This window comes from Thunnus albacares, chromosome 7 (genome assembly GCF_914725855.1).
Source record: "Thunnus albacares chromosome 7, fThuAlb1.1, whole genome shotgun sequence".
Lineage (NCBI taxonomy): Eukaryota > Metazoa > Chordata > Actinopteri > Scombriformes > Scombridae > Thunnus > Thunnus albacares.
In genome coordinates this window covers 24,828,572-24,850,858 of record NC_058112.1, presented here as the reverse complement: position 1 = coordinate 24,850,858, position 22,287 = coordinate 24,828,572, and the positions used below count along the sequence as shown (strand labels likewise).

The window sequence follows — 22,287 nt, the reverse complement described above, 5'->3', positions numbered from 1 at the left end:
TATCTGGGTTTTCATTGCCTATGTTTTCTAATTGTATGGTGCATTTTTCAGCATTTTAAGAAGTAATTTACATTTGCATTTGCATCGCTTATGTGCAATACTTATTTGCAGCTGTTTTCCATTTCATTTCCCCTTCTTTCTCCAGAAGGACTTTTTGCACTTATTATTCTAATCTCAGGGGCATTTTCTGAACTCTCAGAGACGTTTTCACCCAAAGCCACTGTTAATTTCCTATCCTGGCACTGGTGCTGCAGAGCTAATACCACGGCCACAGGTTTGCCCGGTGGGGACTGACTCACAACCACTTGCTTCTCTGGTTAGCAGCAGAGCTGTGCCCCACCAGTCTGTGGTAACATTCAGCTACCCCCACCTCACACACGTGCATGTATGCAGGCGCACGACCGTAATGTAGTTGCATTCACACGCATACACACGCACGCAAATACTCAGTGACTGGCCACATAATAAAAATACACAAAACAGTCACACTATCCTCCACCCTGACACACATGCACATGAACATTCACTGTTAAAAACACATTTGCACATAGGCGCACAAACAGAGCGACACTGTAATGTTTAAAACAGGATAAAGGCAGTTTCCAGAGAAAGGGTGGTTCCCTGCACTATAGATGCATGCCCATTTCTGGGCCCATTGAGCTGTGCTGCTCATGGGGAAAATGATGATGATGGGGCTTGTACTGGTTGTCACCCCCTGGTGGGTCTGGCACTGCCAAGGCTCTGCCTGGCCATAATGAAAGCCAATTACACAAGCCATGGAACTGTGGCGATCAAGCCCCCCTTTTTCCTTGTGCAATGAACCAAAGAGGACATCGAAAATCAGATTTTTAGCACTTAAAATATGTTGTCCTCTGGGTATAAATATCCATGTGTATTAAGCATTCAGCCCCCCTCTTGCCCATTAAGTCCAAATCAAATCATATTATCTCTGATGATTATTTAAATCAAAAACATAGAAAATAAAATCTGAGATATCCAAATAAATGCAGTTATGCTTGAACTGTGGTAAAACATATCTTCTGGTTAGAATTTACTGTAAGTAAAATGCATGATGAATAGAGAGAGAATGAATGTACTGAACAAAATAAATATACTAATATAACCACAACCAGGAAACTGTATTTAAAAACAGTGCTCCGTTGTCTTGTGCTGAATGTTGTGTGTGCAACATCGTTGTACTCCCGTGCCTTCAGGAAAGGAAGGCCCTGCTTTGCTGAACAGAAGTGCGGTTGATGAAATGCGGAGGAGAAAAAGCACCCATAACAGCAGCAGAAAGCCCTAAAGAGGCTGGCCCCAGAGTCCTGACAGCCCTCCAGGAGGAACCACCCTGGGATAGCCTCGCTAGCTGCCAGTGGAAAATTGGAGTGACCAGAAAAACCTCAATGAACTTGGAAACATCCAGGAGAGAAGAATGGGGGAATATTAAACCAGATGTCTAATGGAGTTTAGTGGCAAGTGTCTGCTACACTATCCAACTGGGAAGAAAGATGGGAAGAAGATCAGCTTTTCTTTGCTCAGAACAGGTACAGGAGTTAATAAACCAGCATAGGACATAAAATATCATGTTATATCCGTGTGTCAGGGACTAAAACTGGAGATGTAGTGAAGGCTACTGACTCAGTATGCCTTGGCCTTCACATTAACTTACCACAGCACTTTGGATACAGGCCCGTGCTGCGATGCCCGTGTCTTTTGACCATCTGCCGAAACTGGGACACAAAAAGAAGTCTCTGGATGTAGTGGCTCGCCGCTAAAACGGCAATCTGTGTTTAGAGCCGGAGGCAGGCACACCGCTAGACAAATTTCACATGACACAGCACAGGAGATTTACAACCGACGACACTATACAGACCATGCTGGTGTAGTATAGGCTAGCTTATGTAGTAACACCGCCGCTGACCTCAACAGGCCTCACTGTCCTCACCGCTAACAGGCCATGGTTAGGCTATGTTGCTGACGAGAGGAAAGGGAAAGGACATACTAAAGGGACTCTGCGTGGCTGTGGAGGCCGCTGCCCTCTCCAAAAATGAACCCACGGTCTTTTTTGTTGTGTGCCCCCTGAGGGAATCAGTTTTCTTTGCTGTTCGAACACTTAATTGTACAACAAAATCTGTGTTATCCAGTCTTAATATCTACTCCTTGGATATTATTCCAAATACTAATATTATGTGCCTGCACATACTGTAGCAGGTTATGCTTCTTCATCCATGTCAAATCCTTGTTTGTGTCAGCATACTTGGACACAAAACCTGATTCTAACTCAGACAGTTAAGGTTTTCAGGAGTACAAAAGAAGGTCAGCGTCCTAAGCAAGCTGCAGTGAAGCATGCAGACACAGATGTAAGAGCGCTGTAGCAAAGGGATGACTTAGCTACAGCAAAGGTGAGGAGGAATGAAATACAGTACGATGATAGGAGAGAGGTCAAACAGTGGATGAAAAAGGCTAGAGAGAAGAAGTTTAGGCTGCAATACTAGTGGGGGTCTTGCCAAGCAACGGCAAAGCATAGACACGCTAAAACACTCATGTACACACACAGACCGGCAGAGCCCAGCAGTGCAGTTGAATGGCCTCTCCACACAAGCCAAGCCTGTTGGTGGAGCAGTGAAGGGGAAAGCTTTTTAAAGGCCCCCGTCATCCCGGACATGCACTCACACCCCGGGGACACAGGAGGATTGGATTGCATAAGAAATTACATCTCAACAACATGACGATACACTGGAGTTTTAGAGTTTCGTATCCATTAAGCACAAGGACATCCTGTCACGGATAAATGGCACCACAGTGAACAAAGGGAAAAGTGTCACCTGCTGGTGGCCAGGAGTCTTTACACCTGTGGTGATGTTGACTGACAGTACATTACAAGCTAGACTGGAAACTTTTTTTTTTCCATTTAGAGGACATAGCATTGAGAACTCCCCCAATTTACCTGTCATTTACTCAAATTTACCAGCTAGCTATATTTTTATGGAAAGTTGAGTAGTAGAGTAAGTCAGATCACTGTTTTTGGAGCCACATGTGCCTCCTCTGAATTTAAACTATATCTTGTTGAAACTTTTTCTACTTTTTCCATCCTCTTTTTCTGCCTTGCTGCACTCCCACTATCCAAATAAAATGAAAACACTAAAGCCAAGAAAGTCCCTACTCTTCATTCAAAAAAGCAAAAACAAAAACTTTACACAGCAAGATGAATTTAAAATATGAAACATTCCACCAAAAACCAAAGGAGTGAATCAAATGGAAATCTGATATATTTCTAAGCTTTTGAAGCACTAATCTTAAGTATATGTTCAAGGACACTATTTTCCATACTCTACATATATAATAAAGTCACAACACCAAAAACACTGAAACTCTGAAGCCGTGCCGGCGCTGAAACTTTGTCTCCAGGGCCCCATTGAAGGGGAAGAAACTTGGAGGAAAACCCCTAGCTTTGTATACCAATCACTGAACTGACTAATGCGCTCTCTACTACTGTTTTCCGTTCCGCTTTATGTACCGTTGCTATGAACATATGCTCCCAGCAAATTATAGACAAAGTTGTGGTCCGTGAGGTTTGCAGCTTGAGGAATTAGCACAGCCGTGTTCCTGTACAATAAAATAATATTGTTTTACCAGAACTAGGCTCCACATTCTCAGTGTACTCACATCATAGAGCTGGGGAAGTGACACGCTTTGGCACAGGAGCGCACTGTAGGGTCCTGAGTTTGATTCATATAATAAGGAGGGCTTTGAGCAGTAAAGCTAAAACAATTATGAGAGTATTTAACGTTGCCGGTATTAAATGCTGAGAATCTAAGTAAGCTGCCTCCCAGGCATAGAAAATTGGGCTGGCAGAAAACATCTCAAAAGCATCCTTTTTCTTCCCTGATCTCCCTGAGGTGGAGATAAAGCTTTTTGACTGAATACCGAGACTTGCTAAAACAGGCACAAATCCTTCTTCCCACCCTTTCATCCTAATAATGAGCCCAAATCAGGACCTCACCTGCTCAGATCTAGAAATGTAGGTCTGTATGTGGTGTACATGGTAATCAGCAAGTTCATGTGGGGACAGTGTTGAGGATTTTCCTCAATTTCAATCCCATTTGACTGTGTTTCATCTTCAATGGAAACATATTTACCGAGATATATATCAATCCCACATCATATCGTTGAAGATATCATTATCATCATCACTATAATCAGTGAGTCAAATATGCCACTGATGACATGTTTCCTTTCTCATTACAAAAGAAACCTCCAGACCTAACATTTCCATATTCGCTGATATTCATCAAACCCTCAAATAAAGCTCCAGGTCTCTTAACATCCTCTCCCTCCTACTAGTGTCTCTTTGCTTCAAACCCACGAACTCCCCCTCTCTCTGCGCTCTCACCTAAGTGGGCCAGTAGCGGTGTGATTGTTGGCACATGTAAATGTCCAGTGGCGGCCCTGCGTGTAGAGAATACAGTGATCGGCCTGGGATTGTGTGGAACAAAGCGCACTGTGAGATTACAGTTGATCCTCTCGCATCCTGTTTCCTCCTGCGTCTAGCAGCACTGGCAGACACAGACAGACGCAGATCCCACCGATAACAGCGCCGCGGGGAGAGGAGGGGCGAACAACACGCATACACATACACACGCAGGGGCCCGAGGGCCAGGGCCCAGAACGACCCCGGGCCACGTCAGCAGACAGCCAGTTGGTGGGCAGGAGAGAGAAACAGAGAGAGAGAGAGAAATAGAGAGAGGGGTGAGGGAAAGGAGAGGGACCCCAGCTCCCGACACACCCACACAGTCTGAGACAGAGACAGAGCTGATGAATGAACAAGCAAAGGGGCCTGGCAATGATAGTTTGGTCGCGTAGGACGAGAGGCCCCACCCTAGATACAGGCACATGCTGTGGGCAGAGGATGTGAGGCGAAACACTGGGAGAGAAAGGGTAAGAGATGACCTTTACCGAGCCTTGATGACCACAGCCCACACACTGTAGAACAACAAAGCATCAGACTCCCCTATCTGATAAAGTTAAGGGAAAGATCCTACACACTGACACGTACACACACACACACACACACACACATACAACCGTTCTGTTTTCTCTGGACTCACATGGAGGAGGGCAGAGAGGATTACGGCTACCCACATGATGATGGGCTGAAAAATAGGCCTTTTATCCACCACCGTTCCACCATAACACAATGCACGCGTCATTTCCACACTGTTATCCGCATGCTATCAAGTACTTGGCTGCCTGGGAGTGAATCTGCAATTTCGCTGGTTGCTCGGCACTACGATGCATCAGAGATATTTTATCTATTTGCGATAGCAGCCACAATATAGGGTCCTTTTATGATAACAACAAATATTTCTTATCTGTACGGGATAACAGAAATGGGTGAACGATAACATATCTGAGTTGATAACCACAATTTGCCTGAAGGGTGTACAACCAACATGAAACTAATCCCACAAAGGGAAAAACCTTGGCGGCAATGACATGATTGATGGTATTTTGGGAGAGTTCACCAGTGTCAAAGTATCCACTTGTGAGCTCTTGAAAAACCCCTATTTTGAAGAATGAGTTTTTGACTGTCTTTATTAAGCCAGTCTTGGGTATAACACTCACAGCCAACTGACTAAGCTCATATGTCAAGCAGGGTAACACTCTGTTTTTTTTCAAACAAGAGTTTAACTGTGAAGACTCACTCCCTAATGATGATATTCTTTAAAATATGAGAAGCAAATAAATCTGTTTAGTTTACAGAATCATGTCATGCCTTGTATAATTTTTAAACACATTAAACAAACACCCAGTTGACAATGTAGCTGGCTTAAGTTACCCAGCACGCCTGACTTATTTGCTTTCAAGGAAAGAATGTTTATTCTGTAGTTGATATTTTACTTTTCACTCAAGACTTGAATGTCTATTTTAAGACAACATCACTACAAGTTTATTGAAAATGTTCAGCGGGCCGAAATTAATATTTCAACTCGCATTTCCTTTAACTTTGTCAAAATGAGGAAACAAAGCAAGAATGGAACCACACGGTCATTTGAATAGATTTTTTTATCCGTTCATTATTAGCTCTCGGTTGGACTGTGATGTTGTACTTGCATTCTGTGGGGATATGATTTCACCACAAATGACCATCAACTGATTCCGAGAAGGGGAAGGAGCTCCGCCAGTGCATTTATAATCTGCAAGTATTTTGTTGTCCTCAAACCGGGAGCTTGTAGTGCAGTGCATGAAAAGAGAAACGCTAGATTTGTGGGAAAACGTGAACTAATGGCTGCTGCAAACCTTCAACAACAAATAAAATGTGGGAACCATAATTATTAATTACGGCTGCAACTGTATGATCCTTTGTATGAAATAGTTGTGATTAATGTGACTCATAAATTTTTTTATTCATTACAGTCTCAAATAAACGCTGTGAGGCCCCTGTCTTCTGTTATGACGTTAGTTAAGGAGTTCTTCAGTAAGTGTAGCGGCCAAATGCTCTGGCGGAAAAGACGGACAACTGTTTCAAGAAAACTTGATCGTCAAAAGAATACACTACGCACAGTTTTTCAGCTTTTGTTTTCTTTTTCAGAAAAGATAGAGACATGAAAACCAAAATCCAGTGCATCAATTGTCTCTGACATGCCGCATCTGAACATAAATGTACTCCAAACCCTCAATCTTCACTGAATTCAGTTTTTGTAAAACGGTATGGAATGTAAAAAACTAAGCCAAAATCCAAAAACTTCTATCAACCACATCCTCTTTGCACTTATCCTCCTCCAGTGTTTACACCGGTAATATAAAAACCAACCTCAGCACTGAGTTATGTCTGGCTCTGTCTATCTGCAGTGACCTTTCCCCTCCACTGAGAGGGAGCTCTGCTCGAAGGAGTCCTGCGTCTCCCGCTCCTGATCAAGTATGTGCCTGTCCGGGAGTTCTTTCCACCCAAGTGGTTTTCAATGAACCTGCTGACTTAAACATCCTTTATCTGACTAGACGCTGGTTTGGCCCCTGCAGCCCTGCGGTCCTGGCAGGTGGATCGGCCACTGCCTTCACCACACTGAGCTTCTGAGAGGAGATGGGTGAAAGACGGAGTAGGGAGGGACTGGCTGGGAGGTGGTACTATCAGGGATGATGGGAAAATACAGACATGCAACAACACACCCTCTATTCTCTAACCTCTCTTCATTTTAAGCTCCCACATTCCATCAAAGTTCCACTTGTTTTTGGTAACTATTAGGATACAGCTCGCTAAGACATTTCTCATCCCGTTTCCCTATGCTTATCCTGTCTGCCTTTGAGTGTCTGGTCATGAAGTAGAGCTTGGGGCAAAAATTCAGTTCCTATCTGAGGTGAGTGAGATGAGAGAAAGGGGAAGAGGTGCAATGTAGGTCACAGAGTAAGGCAGACTTGTAAAGCCGTTTAATTTCAAACAACGTCTTGCCTGCAATTGTATTGAAGCATGTAGATCCAGTCGTCTATGAAGAACAGATACATTCTAATCTGGGTTATTGGCATTGCTATGAAATAATACACAGCAGAATTCCCTCTGAAGCAAAAGGCTCACCTGCTCAAGTGCTGCATCCATTCTTGTGCAATGAGCCAGAGGCAGAATGATTGAACTTTTGTAATATTTCACTGCCGGCACAACAAGAAACCTCTTTCAGATGAAAAGCATGAATCAGAACGGTGACAAACTGGCTGGAAAGTCAAACAGAGAGTAACCAGAGCAGGCCTTTTTATGACAAGGGGGCCAGTGTTGGCCTTTGATGCTGAGTGTAGCCGCTGAAAGGTGTCCATTTTCAAGCTCTAATCGCCAACATCAAGTGCATTGCTATTTGAACGGAGCTGTAAGGTGCTCAGAGGCAGGTTCTTTAAGTGAGGGGCAACCCTATTACAGGTTTTTAGCTGATACACAAGATGAAGCTTTTCCGAGTCAAAAAAAGGCATTAAAGAAAGAAGTGCAAGTATACTGTAATAAATCAGCTGATTACCAAAACATGAATTCAACACTGCAGAGCTGAAGAATAAATACAACAGAGGGGAAGGGGGTTCATATATGTGTGTTAAAGTTGAGGTATGGGGCAGAGATCACTTGCTGGATCTACAACACATCATCTTATTATGTGAGATGTGTAACAGAAACCACATGGGGCTTTCAATGCACTTCACGCGTGGGTGAACGCACTCAAATATGCATAATAAAATGGCATCAACAAATCACAGCCATGGGATCAGTCTTGACAGGAATATTCAAAATAGAATGATTCATGCCGAAACCAGGCCAAGGATTATGATGTGAGGATTGACCATGTTTGCCATTCTTACCCTGAAACCCCCTCCTTTCCTCTTAACTCGCTGATGGATCTGTCTCTAATTTTATTATTGCTTCTTAATAGACTGCGACAAGCCACTCAATAACACCCATTTCTGTTAGCACAGGATAATTCATTCCACATTTCTGCAAACTGAAGGTACCAACTAATGCCAGCAGCATAGCAGGGCACAAGGGGAAGATTATTAAATCTGCTTTTGCAGAGGAAACAGAGACACTTAAATTGCCAGTTTCAAATCTCACTGTGAGTTTATGGTGTTGTTCTCCAATTTGTCAGTTAGAGTATAATAAGGCAGCCAATGCTCTTTGCAAAACAGAGAAACTGTTGAGGGATAAAGCTGTAACAAGAATAGGGATGCATTCATTTTTCCATCAGTCCATCTACCCTCAAGTCTTGTGTTCAGCAAAGTGTCAGAAAACAGAGAAGGTGCCAGCAGAAGCTTCTGAACTGAATACACTTTTCTGTTTACAGTGAAAGAGTGAAATAAATATCAAATGACCAGACTTTGAAACCGAATCACCTCTGCTGAATGAAGATATCTCAGGCTCTGTAATGCTCAATAACCTAACTATTAATGTGTGCTCTCTTGGAAAGCAAATGTAATACCATGGAGCAGCTCCAGAACAGAAAGACTGCCTCCAAGAGCAGGCAGCACAGAGAGAATGCATTAGACTTGTGGTCGGCTGATCTTTAGTTCTTGAAAAAATGCCGACATCTCCTCCCTCCAGTCCAAAACTAAGACTGGATCACAGAGCGGGGGGAAAGGTTTAGTGTTCATAATTTGGGGGATTTGAATGAAAAACTTAAATGGGAGCGGAACGGGAATAGCTTTTCCCCTGTACTTGATTATGATGATGTGGGAATTTGAAGATTCGGAGAAGGGATTGGAACATTTTGTTGAAGGGGTGTATTCCATGATTTCATATGCCATGCTAAAGAATTCCATAATACACACAGACATGGATACATCTTCAATGATGAGCAACAAACACTGGAAACTATCACAACCGAGGATGTAATGTGCAAGCTGATGGCAGTTTGACAATAAGGTGTGGAGGGACAATGCTAAATCACCCACTTTTCCACAGTGTCTAACTGGCAGGAGAGTTCTGCAGTAGCTGTGGTGTCTGTGGTCTCCCACGATGACCTAGTGGGACACTGCTAAACTGAACGAACGCTGTCATATCACAACCCATAGCCTTCCCACCTACAGCAGTGGAGAGCTTAATCTCACTGGCTCAGGACGCAATAGCATATCACATACTCCCAGTTGTGAAGCATATCTTTAAGCTGCGTAAACCCCATTTGAGACCAAAGATCTCTGTACATTACTCCGTGCATTGACCACATGGCGTCCCCAACAGAAACCTTCTGTAGGAAATCAAAATGTTATTTTCCAACTGTTATCCAGGAGTGGGTTGCGTCTGTAAATGTATATTTGTAATTTCACAGTTATCTCCTATCTGCCCAGAATGATAAAACGTTTGCCTGACCAAACCAATGTTTGAATCTAATATATCCACAGATTGCAACACGCATTACCCTCTAAAGTCTGTGACAGGGAGACAGTATCTGTGAGATCACAAAAAACCTTTGAGGATACGACCCACTGCTTGATAACAGGTAAAAAAAATGAAATGTTGACTAGTCCCCCAAAGTTTACAATACCATGTTACTGTATCAAGGAGTAATGTACAAGGTGCTGATGTCACAAATGAGACTAATTGCTGGGTGAAAGTTTTGAGAGAACAGCCAAAATTTTACAATTGTGACAAAAAAAGCTTAAACATCAATCAACGGTAACATATCGACACTATGAGTGAGTGAAACCCTTTTTAAACGCTTATACGGTCACCCCATGATGACCCCATGCAACCATAAAAACGGCCAGCAACTACCTGACTGCTCATCCACAAAAAGTTCAGTTCAGTTCTTGCCAGGTTTTTCATGGGCATCTAAGTGTGGTGAGAAGTTAGTTAAGTTGTAGTGCAAACTAGGATTAAATTGTGTAACTATAGTTCTATTTAACACAGGCATCACCCTCTGAGGGCAAAGCTTAATTACTACTCTCACTGCCACAAAAACATGCTGTTAATAAGAGTGACTGAACACATCAGGGCACACTGCTAATCTCCACATAACCAGACTGTTTATGGAGAGTAGACTTGTTCCCTGACACAAGCCTAAATTTGCTTTAGATTATCACACAGTCAATCAAAAATCAGCTGGAATAATCTTCATGCTTCACCTGTCGCTTCTGGTAAGGACAAGATAAGGAATAGTTGGCACAGCTGACACAAGGTTGGTTTTAACAATGCGGCGATTCTGTAAGAGAGAAGTAGAATACATCTTTCACACTCATCCACGGGTCTCTTTTAAGTTCTGAGTAGAGACCCAGGAAGGAACCTGAGCCTGTCACCAGACAATCTCTCTCATCCTTCCGCTTAAGCATCAGACAAGAGATGGTTAACAACCTTTTGGACACCACGTTAAAATTGAGTCCACCTGCCTGAGAAACAAGAGCAATCACTTGTTTTAAGTAAATCTCCAATTTTAACAGATTATCTGAAAGTGAAAAGGCAGAAGAACATTGAAATATGCTACTTTATGACCACAGCTGTGTGCACTTACAAGTTGAAAATACAAGCATGTCAGGTGCTTTCACGTTTCAGATTTAGGTCCCTAAGCTGCTCCCCAGATCAATAAAATATAATTCTGTAGGAATGATGGCCAAAACTTCAGAATATTAACCAGGTTGTAAAAAAAAATCCCTAAAAATTTGCGGTTGAGTCTGAAACTGTATGGCAATTATTCAGTATGACATCAGTATGCCATTCTCACTGCTTTAAATGTGCAACAATGAACAACACTTCCACTAATTCACCTATCAGGTAACATTAGCAGAGGTGCTGAAACTGAAAAGAAGTTCAAAAGATATTTGTCACACTGTGAAGCTGTAAAATTTTGCTTTCCGTTTACTGTATATTGTGTGACGATATGACAAGATAGCTACTGATTTGTGCTGATTATCTTGCGGAACAAAAATAAGAAAATATAATAATATACGATAAACAGTTGTTAATCAAAAACAAAAGTAAACAAATAAAAAATGTTTATGCAAATCTTTCATGGGAACAAGATCTGCCAGAGTCAAGGTCCAGTTTAGTCTAAAAGCAAACGTCATCATTGGACAACTTTATTGAGAAGGCACCACATGAGCTAAGTCAGACCACCAAGTCCTATCATTATAGGACAATCATGGCAGGCCCAGTTGTCATCACTCTTCAGCCAGAACTGGACACCAACAGTGATGTGCTCAGCGCTGGTGCATAAAGCATTTATTTGTGCAGATCCACTATGGAAACCAAACAAGAAGAGCAAAGCGAGTGTGATATTTACATGACGCCATTACTGAATGGGATGTAGATGTAGTATTAGTGAAGAAAAGTGGAAGAGAAGTGAGGCAACTGTAGGCCTTCTACAGCAGCATGGCTTGAATGGCTTCATCCTGACTGGTCACATACATACAGTGGCAGTAGAAAGTTTAGACACACCTTCCCATTGCCTTGAATGAGAAAGTGTGTGCAAACTTTTGACAGGTACTGTGCATGCAATGTTTCAACTGCATGTGCATCAGACATGCAAAGATGAGTGGCTATGCCTACTGAGCCCTATCAGAGGAAAAAAAACTGTGTGAATTAGAAATGCTAAGGTAAATAATGTAATAGGTATAAAAACACTAACATCAGTCATACAGAATGCAAAGGAGGCACGCAGATGCTTCAGATGAACCATCTAAAGGAATGATGTCAGACACGTCTAATATGATTCCTCAATCACCAAGCCCTTCAAAAGGGCAAAAAAAGAACAGACCCAAAGGAGGAGAAAGGGGATGTTGAGTGTTTAGGAAAACAACATGAGCTCCATTACAAAAGAAAGCGCCACATTCACAACAAAGAAAAAATGCTTTTGGAAAGGGAGCTGGAGCTAATTCAGCTACTCCTTAAGAGGAGTGATTGTTAACAGAGCCACTGGATTAAATGTGCAGCCCAACCGCAACGTAATGGCAACAAAGCATCTTCTAAATGAAAGGAAATATATAAAAGTCCCTGTAAAACAAAAGCGATGCAAAAGGGGTTTTGCGGACTGCCAAGTTTCTCAAACAAAAGCATCGTAAATGTAAATGTTTGTCTGCTTTAGGTCTTTTTTCTGCATGTATGTGCACACTTTCATGAACCAGCCAGGCATGGACACAACCAATTTAGCCCGATTAACAACAGATGTGTCCATCTATTTTGGTACGACAAGCGTTCTCTGCAATAACACCATTAGTTGTCTCCTCATTTGCGATATCATTTTTCAACCATACGTTTTCCCCATTAGGGCTCCAGTGCCTTTCGGTAGCTTTTCCATAACTTTGGCATAGCCAGCAATGGTCGGCATGCTGCTAACCAAGAGGCTCATTGCAGAACCTACATCAACAGAAACCAGAGCGCGCTGGAGAAATACAACATTGTCAATTGAAATGAGGACAACTAAGATCGGCTGGAATCAGCAGTATATGAAGTCCTCTTGAGCAATGCCAACACGAATGGTTATACAATAGAGAGTCAAAGAGACTGTGTGTTGCTGGTTTGAGTTTTGACTGTGTGATGTGTGCAGCTTGGGTTTGGCTTGTGAAGAGCCATATTTCATGGGGCTCAGAGGGTCGGGGGCTGGTACCACATTTTTGATACTCTTCTTGTACTGTTTCTTAAAACTGAGACAATAGGATGGCTCGAAACACGTATTATGCAACTCCTATTCCCTCTTCAATAAGAAAGTCACGGATATTATCATTGTCAGTTTCATTATCATTACCAAATGACTATCGGTGATCACAGGCAGCGAAAAACAAGCTTTGTATACAGCATAAACAACACATCCAAGTTGCAATCTCTCTCTCAAATGTCTTCAGTTATTGATTTAATGATCGACTGTGAGTAATGCACACACACACACACACACACACACACTCGTAAAGTCCTTCCACTGATAGTATTCCTTAATAATATTATCCCTTACATCATTTCTAACTTTATCCTAATTAACACAGATATTCCCCTTAAATTACTCCTTAAATAGCTTCAAAATTACAAAAACATTTTTCCAAACTATACAACAATGTCTTACATGGTTTATATTCTGGTGTTTGTTTGTTTGTTACAGCAGTATTACACTTATACTAAGGGAAATACTCAAACCCAAGATTAAATTTTTTAGGCTGCAAAATTATATCAATTGTAAAATTTTGTGCATCATTTCAGACATATGCACATTTAATTTGCATGATATTTTTAGAATTTCTTTAAATTTTAGGGTCTTTATTTAAAAGAACGTTCCCAGAGTTTGACCTAAGCTCAAAGAGGATGTTTTCTTAAAACTAATCTAAGGTTACATTAATCTAAATCTAATAGTTATAACTTGAAAAAGTTCAACACTAAACAAAACTTGTTTGTTAAATAAGTGAGTACTGACAGAAATTACATCACAGAAAATATTGTCACTCAAAATAGCTAAAGCTCAAACTGGTTCTCACAAGGACGGCCCTACAGGAAAACACACCAATACAAACAAATACAAGCACACACTGCACCCTCTCCCTTTTGTAATAGAACCCAGACTGACCTACTCGCAGCTCCTGACCGAAGACTGTCCTCTCTCCCAGCGCCGAACAGTTCCAGCGTCCATATCGGAACTGATATTGACACTCATTGATGCCCATCTGGGCACCTTCGCCCACAACAATGATGGCGTCCGGGCGGCTCTGGCAGATGGCCCGCTGGCGAGGTGCCAGCCCGGGAATCTTGTTGCAGATGATGTTGGCACCCAGAGCCACCACTGAGGACAGGGCCCTGCCAAAATAAGAGAAACACACCACCACACATGCGGTCATACACACAAACCCATCGACACACAGACGCACAAAACAAAACACATACAGATGCACAAACACATGCACGCAGGGTTGCACGTACACACACACACACACACACACACACACAGAAACGCACTCAGTTAGAACTTACAGAGGATGGTCAGACTGACTCACTTATGTAAGACTCTCCAGAATGGGATTCAATTCAACCAGTGATTGATGCACGTTCCACAGTAAAGTGAAAGCTGTATTGCATGAAAATATTGCTATTTAATGGATTAGAGGCAAATCAAAAACCTGAAAACTTAATCCAACATAAATCATAAAAAACAGGGAAAAGGGAAACTTGCTAAAACAGCCCAGAGAGAGAAAACAAGATGCTTATTTGACTACTGACAATGCCATTCCGCATTGGTTTGGATGGTGGTAGTTTGAGCACTGAATTGGGGTTTTTGTGTTAATTGTTAGGTAACTTAGTGGTGTGAATAGTTGCCAGACTTAACTCTTATGCAAATACAGTCTATACACTTGCTCAGTGTAATGTGATGTAGATGCAGGGCTTACTTTTTTAACCAAATGTCATAGAAAATATTATTTCTTATGATTTGTGTAATTATGTGCTGGAAACTTATTCAGGGTGTAAAGTGCTGCCTATAAATTTTATGAGAGACTGCTTTTACTTTAGCCACATCCTAAGACTGGGTAAATGCTCTTTAGTAAATGACATCCCTCCTTCTCAGCTCTCTTCAGGGAAACTTCATCACATCTGATCACTCCATGTGATAATATCAAAACATATGTTAAAGATGGCTTTGCAACCGCTGAGAAAGCCAAAACAGATTACAACTAAACAAAGCGCTGACTTTCTCCACGACTCTGTTTATAGCCATCAAAACCATGTAGATACATACTTTTCAAACAAGTCAGGAACAAGGAGCCATAAATGAGTGTGGAGGCAAACGCCAGCTTTGAAGTATGACGTCGACTTCCAAAGGCTTCACCACAAACGGGGCAAACTAACGCAGGCAAGTTGTGTGACAGAGAAAAGCGACGGCGGCGTAAGAGGGGTGAAAAGGAAGAACGGGTGAAGGGGGAGAGACATTCAGAAAAAGAAACAGAGGAGACTCATTCCTGTGGATTTGAGTTCACTATAATCTTGGTAGGAGACCCTTGACTAAGAACAAAGATATGACCGTTGATTAGAAATTGCTCTCGGACAACCGTGCTCCCTTTCCGTTGGTTGCTTAAGGTTTTTCCACAAAGACAGAAAAACATAAATCTCAATTTCAAACACATAAGTTCAAATAAATCCTAACTGCAGTATCTGTTACCAAGCTGAGAGCTACACACTTTCTCTTGCTCTTCTCACTGCAGTCAGATAAGCGTATACCACAGTATATAAAAGGGTAAGTGATATGGTGTATACTGCTGATTTTGTAAAACCTAATCTTTAAATTAAAAACAAAAGCTAGCTGAGCTGAGCTGATTTTATCCCATTTAAGTAAATATATCAGGATCTGTATTTCTAAAAAAGAGAGAGAACCACAAGCAAGCGGTTAAAGAGACAACAAGCATAATTCTGTTCATCCTGCAAAATATTAGCATAACTACACTTAACTGTCATTTGAAGGTCATAACTTCCAAAAGATAAAAATAAAAAACTTCTTTGAGAAAATTTGTCAGGTGCATTCACTGTCTACGGTAAACATACAGGCCTGCTGCTGGTTTCAAATCCTCTTTGCTCTTTCTCTCTCTGCTGTTAAACAGGCTTGAACTCCTCTGACCCTCTGTGACCTTCTGCTGTATGTGTGGTTGTTCATGGCAACGGTGACATCCAGTCCATACGAACCGAAGGCTCAGGCTCATTAAGATAAGTAATGTGCAGCTGGAAAAATTCACTTTCTTATGTAATGAACTTTGACAGTGAATTCAACTGCTTTGTTTATACAAATCCAAAGGCAATAAAATTCATTTGAGTCATTTATGTTACTGATATTACAGTGTGCTTAAGAGCTAATACAACAGCACACTGATATTTCAAACAGCACTTCTTATCCTCCCCTCCTGGCTCCTTCTTATCTTGTCATTCACCTGCTAATTCACAGAATCACAGTCTACCACAGGAAACCCAAACCATCAGACAACACCAAACAGGGAATTCCAGAGCTAAGCTTTTAAATCCCTGCATCATCAAAGTGCACAAATACGATTCTGTTTGCTTAGCGTATACTCTGTGTGTACGCCAGTGGCTTGGGGACAGCTCACCCACGGTCACGTATCTACCATCAGATAGACCTTCCACAGAAACACTTACTAATGTCACAGAATTGGCCTGTTTAGCTGAGGCAGTTGCTATTAATAAAGGTCAAGTTTAAACAAAACATGGGGTTTGGCATATCTTATATTAATGTTTTAATGAATAAAGTGATAGAAAGTGTGCAGTATGTCATTCAACTCTGGCTTAGCTGTGATATAGAGCTGTGAGATGAGCTGAGTTTTTATGTTAATTGCTAAGCAACAAGTAACATACATTTTTGCCACGTTTGAGCCATGCACACATAGAGTACTGTACAGTTCACACCCAAAATTGTAAGTTAACGATGTTGCTGTGTTCCTGTGCATTTTTGCTGTGAATGCATTCAAATTTCTTGAGTTGTTGGATAGATTGATCAAAAAGGACTTTGACACCTACCGCTTCACTTATAAATTTAAAGGTGACACAATTTTCTCTTCTTAATAATGTTCAAATATTTTTGACAAAACATGGAATGCATGCCACTAAACATTAAATGTTAGAGAAACAGAGGCCTCTGTCAATGTGACTTGACAATAAATTAATTTCCTTGGCTAAAAGTTAAATCTGTGTCAGTATCAGTGGTGAGGAGTTTACAGCTTCCATCACAGCGTAGTGCGACCTTAAGAAAAACTACACTCTACATCATGGCATAGAGTGTGCTCCCAGCCACCTACTCCATCACATGGATCACTTTGAACCTAACTGACACACTATAAAGCTCCTAGGAATGCATCTTCTACCGAGGAATGCACTCACAAAATGTCTCAGACACAACTTAACTAAGTCAAGTGAATAAATGCTCTTCTTTTTCCAAGAGTAGGAAATTAACTGTTATTTTACTCCTGAATATGATTTCCCTGTTCATTGCTGTCCATTTACAAATACAAGAGCTTATGATGAGTAATACACTGAAGCTGTTTAATATGTAAATCATATTTTCATTTGTCTGGAAATATATCCGAAGATGCACACGTGTTGGAAAAGTGAAATATAAGCAGAACAGAGTAGAAATGATCAGATTATTGCTATTGAAACATTACGTGTGAAATACCTCGATATTGAAGTGTGAAGTGTGCAATGGTCCAAAAGCTCTACAAGGACAGATCGTTTTGCTGACGGCTCATTTGCAATCCATAAAGCTCTATAAATTACATCAATATACAGTTTTACATGCCAAAAATATCCGTTTTGAAGTTTTGAGGAAGGGGCAATGCATTATTTTGAATCCCTATTTAAATATTCTCATTAAACATACATTCGTGGTTGATGCGCGACAGAAAATACTTAAATAATCAAAACAAACAATGGTATGTAGCTTTAATGTGCAAGCCATCACTATACATAGCAGTGTGGCCCACTTTTAACTGAAAACCAAAAACCACATCTATTTCAGCATCAGGTTTGGGGTCTCCGGGCAGCAGAGGAAAGAGCGAAGGAGCATGGGTGAGTAATTATTTTGGAAGGTTTAAGAAAGCCAGTATTCTCCTGCAAGAATAATTCTCGTTTAATTCAAAGCCGCAGCGTATTATAGTGTCAATCACGTGCATGTTTCAGGGAGATATTTTAAGATGTGGGCTCAAATGATAACATCGACATACTGAGCATTAACCGGAGATGAGGTAATGCACAGAGATAATCTTTCACACGCTGACAGGTTAACGGTGCTCGCATGCGTAAAAAGTGCCCATATTGTGATAAATTCTCCTCACAGGAAAAAAAAGGCAGAATCTCAGCATCCAATTGTCTTGAACATCTCTGCCACTCTGTGGCCAAAATGAATCCATGTAGCAGTTACCAAAATGTTTTATTTTTCTGATCTTGCAAAATATTTGCAATACGACAGCTAAATACAAATCATCACTGCTTACTCACAGGGCATGTTCATCCGCCCGCAGACGGCACATTAGCGCGTTCGGGTTTTCACCTAATTAGTTTATTCCCACGTGGATCATTTTCCCGGTGATGTTTCCACTGGTGAGTATTCTCTGTGGGGTTTTACGCTTGTATAACATTAGCAAGTATGAGAATAATATCCTAGAATTAAATCAAATGCACTGCTTAAGTTGCACTTTTGCTACGTCTGCTCTCCGTGTCGTTACAGTTTGTTGACCGTATACAAACAATTTGAACTAGGTCTCCAATCGCTGAACGCGGATAACTTTAAAAAATTATCTCAGAACCGGCGTTTAATGATTGGAATAAAAGAAATATACCCCGGAATCCGGCATGAAGGCTGCACAGGAGAAAAACCAAACCCGTGCGTCTTTGTGCTGCTGAGGATAAGCGCGCGCACTCTCTGAAGTTAATTAAGGACCACGTTAATTGGCTCAAACTTACAGGTAGCTGCCACTCGTCAGGATCAGGAAGATCTGTGGATAGTAGACTGACAGCAGTACACTGCGCGACGAGAAGATGATCATGATGACATTGAGCAAATGGCCACGTTCGGATTGAGTGAGACGACGCGGACAGGATGAAAAAACTCCCTTAATTCCCAGCTTTAAGTCCCTTTCGCATAAAATCAAAAAGAGGTGGTGTGCGTCTCCTTGTCTTTGGTGCGGTGGCTCTACGCAGCTCCAAGCTCCCAGGGCCGTGTGTGCGCTGAGATTGGCTCTGTCATCTCTCAGCGGCGGAGGCTGTTACACAGTACTGTGGGTTCCCGAGCCGGAATGATGATGGTTTTAGGGATTTTGCATGGCAGAAAAGTGCCTCTCTCCACTCTCATGAGAGTCGTGCCTGCCATTGGGCAGGGAGACACTGCTATCCGCCCACTTTGCCACAACGGGACAATAGGGTGACGTTCAGGAGGTTTCATTCATCATCACCCCTCTCCCCTCCACCACCCCACCCCACCATCCAGCCAAAAATAAACAAACATAGACGCTGGCTGCTTGAGTCTCACACCATCATCACAGCTCCATGTGCAAAATATCAGCACATTTCTTTGGCAGGATGCGTCATTCTGAATCAACAAGTTGGTGTCATATCAACGCACAAAAGTCTTTATAACACGAGTATGGGTATGTAAAAGAGAAAAAAAGCTTTCCTCCCCCTTATCTTCTATGATATTCATATTATCTTGGGACCTTTATAGATTATGTCCTCTTGTAGCAAGTATTCTGTATAATAGTATAATATTTCTGTAGAGACAAGTCTGTGGCAATCAATTACGTTTTCAGTGACTTTATTATTTTCTGTGGTAACACTGTAATATTCCTATAGGCGTCAATAATATTTCTGCTCTGTCTGGCTGTCTGGTGCGCTCTGATGGTATTTGATGGCCGTCATCCCGTACATTCATCTTCTGCTGTACTGTATTATAATATCCGCGCAGTTAAGGCTTGCTAAAGGTGAAGTTGTACAAAAACCAGCACTCTTGTCGCTCGAGATTTGATCTGAGCATAGGTATAAAATACTTGGGAGATTTTGTCGCAGAGCTTAGTGAGTGGAGGGCTTTTATCGCCTCAGCATCGTAACTCTCACTCAACACCTGCAGGCTCCAGTCCTTGTAAATGAAGGGGGTACAATGAAAGATTTAGCCAGAGTAAAAGGATGGACGGAATGAGCTAACTGGTCGGGCTTGGTAAACACGGAGATAGGTGAATTTCCCCCCATTTTGGAACAACTGTCATGTGATATGAGCATCTGTGGAGCTTGAAGTCAGTTACACGCTTCACTCCACATGAGGTTCTCACAGGGAGGGCTGACAGGGTTTTTTTTGTTGTTGTTTGGTTCATTGTGGCTGAAGGAATCTCCGAAAATACTCAATATAAGGCTCTTAAAAATGTAGCCTATGGATTTTATACATCAAAAAACAAAATTATAAAGTCTGTAGGCTACTATCTGTGGCAGCTTGTATTTCAGTTGATAACTTTTCTTCTTTATGCGCAATTGCTTGCAGTTATTCAAGAAAACAAGTGTAGTGACGCATGAAACGTATCCAAGTAAACAACTATTAGTTAATCATTTGTTATGGCTTCCCGAAACGCTCACATAATTTATGTTGATTTTGGTTCATCCTGATCTACATCATCATTTAGCAGGTCTGCAATGCTGCATATACTTATGCTACGTCTAGCCTATAACTAGGCCCCTAGGGCAGTTATAAACTAAAGTAGGTTATAGTTATAAATTATGAGTATACGTTTACAGAGGGTCAATAGTAAAAATATGAATATCCTCATTTTACCTTTTAACTTCTTTCACCTTCTAAACATTTCATAAATAGGCCTAATGTACAACTTTAATCGCCCCATGCATACACAGCGTGGACAGAAATACTAAAGAACAACAAAAACATCATCTATGGATTTTCGACATAAAGAATTCGTTATAATGCTTATGTGTGTCTACCTGGGGGTCATAATAGAGGCACTGCTGTAGGGGCAGCAGAGAAGCGAGATATAGAAGTGCTGTGTTTATGCATCAAGGTGATATTGCAAAACAGGTAAAAACTCCGTCTGGGCAATGGAATGTGGAAATACAACTCAGTCTGCCGCTATTAATGAAGGTATGCAGGAGTGAGCTGAATCTGGAGCAGAGACAGCGGCTCAAATTATCTTGTGCGACAAAGGAGTCTCATGAGGTGAACTAAATAGCTCTCTGACAGCGAATACGAATCGATTATATTGTCTGTTGGCATGAGACCTGATCTTCCACTTTTACGCGCGACACATTCCCCAGGTAAAGGCGTTTGGATGTAGGCTAACAATTGAAATCTTTTTTTCCTAAATACACCTGCAACAAAACTTCTTTAAACATCATGCTTAAGTTTGAGGTCAGAGGGCAGTCGATGCTTCCCTGTGTTGTTTATTTGTGTGTTGAAATGAATTTGATACTCAGGTTTGCGCATGTGAAGAGCAGTCTAAACAGGTAATCACAGGTAATACAAACTCACCCAAGTCTGAGGTATATGATGCCAAAACACAGGAACACGTAGAGACTCCGCTTTCGGAGGGGTTTGTGCATGATCGTTACCACTTAGTCCAGAGGCCATGCACTGTAACATTAAGTGGTCACGCTTTCCGTTCACATTGGCAGGTTTTCTAACCCTTCCAGATGCACGTATACCGCCTATTTTCCGCGACATCAAGCTGAAGCGCCTTTGAAATCTTCGACCGTGTGAAATCCATGGTCCAGCAGTACAGGTGAGATGCTGATGACGACCTGAAAAGTGGCTAAGAACTCCAAAATGAAACTTGAGAGAGGGTCGGACTTGAAAGGTGAATGAGTTCTTGGAGGAAGTGCCTCCTATTCGTCCTTTCTTACACGGTAGAGCCTAATTAACTATTCCCATTTCCTGCGCATAGCAGGTAGAAAAAAAACGACTTGCACTTAAAGCAGATCACTGCCAATCCTGTTTAGTTTGAAGTCTTTGCACATCGCTCGCTGTTTCTTTTCTTTGAGGGCATCTTAAATTCAGTCCATGTTACTAACTTACAACAACCAGGTACTCTAATACAGGTAACAAAAGGGCTACACGCCTCCTCCTCCTCCTCCAGCATGGATATGCAGGGAATGGGACGGGCTTCCACACTGAGCTCAACACGTGTAGTTGTTGTACAGAAAACTAGAAGGAATGAAGTGAAATGGCCTTTTATAGGCCTTTACCTCAGGCTAGGCTGGATCTTGTTGCTTGCAACAAGGGCATTGCCCCACTAGTGTGGGCTTCCCGGATGGGCTACACCACAACAGTAAGCCCTATAAATTCAAACAGACTAGAAACGGCTTTCCAG

General features: G+C 41.7%; 1 protein-coding gene across 2 annotated transcripts in view; it reads right to left on the bottom strand.

Moving 5' to 3' along the window:
- Window positions 1-22,078, bottom strand: part of wnt7bb (wingless-type MMTV integration site family, member 7Bb) — a 31,380-nt gene extending 9,302 nt beyond the window's left edge. Inside the window, exons 1-2 of one of the 2 annotated variants that reach the window (XM_044357788.1) lie at window positions 21,450-22,078; window positions 14,007-14,233 (exon numbers count right to left, since the gene is read on the bottom strand). In XM_044357788.1, coding sequence (XP_044213723.1) covers window positions 14,007-14,233; window positions 21,450-21,520 — 298 coding nt within the window. In that variant the 5' untranslated portion in view covers window positions 21,521-22,078. Of the gene's footprint in view, window positions 1-14,006; window positions 14,234-18,889; window positions 19,232-21,449 lie in introns of those variants that run through there. The other variant, XM_044357787.1, reaches the window with a different exon arrangement.
- Window positions 22,079-22,287: the final 209 nt, after the last annotated feature.